This window comes from Empidonax traillii, unplaced genomic scaffold (genome assembly GCF_003031625.1).
Source record: "Empidonax traillii isolate 1590-97213 ecotype Southwest subspecies unplaced genomic scaffold, ASM303162v1 scaffold13:size3042203, whole genome shotgun sequence".
Lineage (NCBI taxonomy): Eukaryota > Metazoa > Chordata > Aves > Passeriformes > Tyrannidae > Empidonax > Empidonax traillii.
The window spans coordinates 3,017,242-3,020,729 of NW_020955206.1; the positions used below are offsets into that span (position 1 = coordinate 3,017,242).

The 3,488-nt window shown below is 39.9% G+C and overlaps 2 protein-coding genes across 2 annotated transcripts in view; both read right to left on the bottom strand.

Moving 5' to 3' along the window:
• LOC114060998 (arylamine N-acetyltransferase, pineal gland isozyme NAT-3-like) overlaps positions 1-3,488 on the bottom strand; it is a 14,018-nt gene that overhangs the window by 5,202 nt on the left and 5,328 nt on the right. The gene's annotated exons all lie outside the window — the stretch shown is intronic.
• Positions 2,549-3,488, bottom strand: part of LOC114061034 (arylamine N-acetyltransferase, liver isozyme-like) — a 2,633-nt gene continuing 1,693 nt past the window's right edge. The window contains exon 3 of the mRNA XM_027891043.1: positions 2,549-3,471. Coding sequence (XP_027746844.1) covers positions 3,215-3,471 — 257 coding nt within the window. The 3' untranslated portion in view covers positions 2,549-3,214. The remainder of the gene's footprint in view (positions 3,472-3,488) is intronic.

Genomic DNA, 3,488 nt, shown 5'->3' on the forward strand with positions numbered 1-3,488 from the left:
CTCTCCCCCTCCCCAGGCATGGCTGAGGCAGCCAAAGGACAAAGCTCAGTCAGTGAGTGCTGAAGGTGAGGAAAGGCTGGTCTTGATCCCAAAGTCTTGCTGGAGTCTGTTTGCCTTTCAGCACCGTGCCAGATCAGCAGGGCTAATTCCAGGAGTGCTGGGGTAATAAACAGCAATCACAGCTGGGGGAATGGCCATGACCTTTCCTGCACCCGTCCCCAAGAGCCACAAAGGGCAAAGCCCAGCTTAGGCCAGCTGGGCTGTGGAGAACATGACCACAGAGGGAATGTGCAAGTGGGAATGTCCTTGGAAAGGACAATGCTGTCCACCTGGACACTGAAATGCCACTTCCCTTGGCAGGAGCTGAAGCTGGCTGAGCCTTTTCTAGAAGATCCTCAATGTAATTGCACTCAATTTTATTTATTTATAAATTTAAACTGCTGACAGCATTTAATTCATTACTGAAATCCTCCTCTCATCCCAAGTCTCAGGAGAGGCCTCATCAAATATCGTTCCCTCCCTGCTTTAATGGAGTATTATATGCTGCAATATTTGCCTGGGGAAATAAAAGCATTAGGTGCCCTGTTTTGGGTAAAAGTCGAGAGTCTGCTATGGTCACCTCTCTGGCACACTGTGTAACAAAGCAAGGTAAATTAGATTAAATCATATTATAACCAGAATTCTTAATATGCAAAATACCTTGTATACCACTTAACTATCTGATGGGTTTGCTGGGAAGATAAAAAGAGAGACTTCTAAAGTAATAAAGCAGTTGAGGTGTTTTAAATGGAATTAGTATGAAATCTTAAACTCAAACACAAGGTCAGATCCTACTGAGCTCCTGGAAAGGGAAACACTGCACACCCTGAGCCAAGTGGCTGACTCTTGCCTTTCATTTCCAAAGGGAATTTAATAGAAGCAGGCTGCCCTCGCTATCTGAGACATCTTTCTGAGGGTTGGTGGGTCTCTAAAGTTATCTCCTCTGCTTATTTTGCCCTGCCAATACGAGGTTTTTCAGACAAGCCAAATCTGAGGCTGTTAATGCAGAGCAAGGAGACCACGTTGGTCTGCAGGTCCTTCCCTCCCTGAGGGTTTCAGCATAAATCTCGTGCATGGAAATGGTCGTAATTCAGTTAAATTCCATTACAAGGGGAACAATCTGCTTTTCTGCCTGAATGGCTTTATTTCCTATAAGTTTTGAAAGAAAAATAGAACGTTTTAAGTAAGTGCTTTTGTTAAAAACATCTGCCTGTTAAGAAGAAGGAGAATTTGCTTCCATTTCATAAGAAATAGTCAAACACTCAATGTACCCTTCCTCGTTTCCATCTCGTGGGCCTCTTCTCCTGGAGATGCCCAGCAGTGTTGCCAGACCATGAAAATGCTGAGGCCCAGGTATGGCTGAGTATTCCAACCTGAGCACCATATTTTTGCAGCAAAAAAATGTTGTTGCAAGATATTTTCAGAGGGAAATATTCCCTAATACTGAAAAGGTGCAAGGACCAAAGGAGAGTTATAGGTGTATGAGGACAAGGGGGTGATGAGCATCCACTCAGCTTCTGAAATTCCTTTGGTGATCTAGATATATATATATATATATACACACTCACACACTATTTATATATATATATATATATATATATATACACACTATATATACTATAAATTATGTATATTATATATAAATATATAAATATATATGAATATAAATATATAAAAATATAATATATATTATATATATATAACGTATTGTATATGTTATATATTGTATTTATATTATATTTATAATTATATTATATATTATAAATTATAAATATATATAAATTATATTTTTTCTTCTATATATATTTATAAGCTCTAAACAATTAAATCTTTGTACATGTGCCTAAAAGCAGCAACAGTCACCATTTATGAGCAGTGAAACTGCCAAACCCCATCCTCAGCAGGGTTAATTGTCCCCATTCCACCACAGCCACACAGCAATGTTGCTCCACCCTCCTGGCTTTGAGCCTGCTCCTCCAAAGAGCTCCTCTAACACCAAACTGCTGTTTCAGTGCAAAGACTCTCGTGGACTCCAGTGGGAATTTGGGTCAGTCATAATTCAGGCAATCAGCCTGGAACCATGCAAAGCAGGAACAATTATACGAGTTCTGTCATTCCCATTACTCCGATTTTATTTATATTTCTTTTTTTTTTTTGGAGGTAGGTGAGAGGGAAACCTTTTATCTCAGTGAAGAGTAAGAGAACCTTACAGTGACAGCAAAGGGAAAAAAAGCACCTGTGCCTTCGCAAAACACGTCTTCATTACAATGCACTAACATGCATCACAGAAATAATACATGTTTGTGATGGCAATGTACTGCTGCCACTCCACTGCTGAATTTGGGGTGCAACTGGGGGAAAGGAAGAAGAGATGCTCTGGATTCAAAATGCTCCCCCAGACTTACCTTTGCTGGGATTTCATTGGCTTTCCTCCCTGCAATGTGCTCATGGGGAACACAGGTATGACTTCCAAGTTGCACTACACACTCTGGATTCAAAATGCTCAAATTTAGAGACACAGAGATATCAGACTCAGAAAAAATGGGATGCTCAAAATTAGACAGCTTCTGGGGGGGTTCAGATGCCTTTGTGTAAATAGCTCACTTTAAGTCAATTCCTGATAAGGGAATAGGAAGTCTTTCAATTTATCTCATCATAACCTAATCAGCACCTAATGGTGTCTTGTTTTGAGAAACTCTTAACCTTTCTTTTTTTCTGGACAGTCTTTGAAAGCCAAATTCAGCTCTACTTTCAGATTTTTAAAGGAAGTGAATAATTTGTAAAACCCTGCTGAGAAGACTGGAAGTAACATCAGAAAGGGTTAGAAGTCTTCTATGTAAAATGGTAACACAACTTCTCCTTCTGTATCATTTTGGCCTCCTCTGACACAAAATAGACCTGCAATAAAATGAGTTCCAGAGGGGTGGAACAAAATGGTAAGGAGTCAAAAAGCAATTTCCATATGAGCAAATCAGAGGTGGTAAGATGGCTTAGTTTCCAAAGAGGGAGAAGCTTAAGAAAAATTATGCAAATGGTATATGCATTTAACTAGCAAGGCACTTAAGTTTACAAAGCTTTGTGTCTAGTTCAACTTCAGAATCAATTAATGTAATTAACGTTACTTTTAGAACTTTTCTCTTGGATACTTACAGATCCATCCAGCACAGTGCTAGAATTAGATCTTATCCACTAAATTAGGTGGCAAGCCACGAACATTTACTGGTACAAGTTTGTTCTCCAGCACTATATTGAATTTATCTTTCAGTGTCTTCTCAAGCTCTTCGTCTGTAAGAGTTGTGATGCGCATCAGGTCCGTGTCCTCTGTGTAGTTATACTTCACCTCAGTCAAGGTCCATCCAACCAAGGCAATGAGCCCTTCCGTGGTCTGGAGACTGCAGATTGACTTCTTCTGAAGTATGTTATCTGGAGACACTTGGAGGTACGTGTTT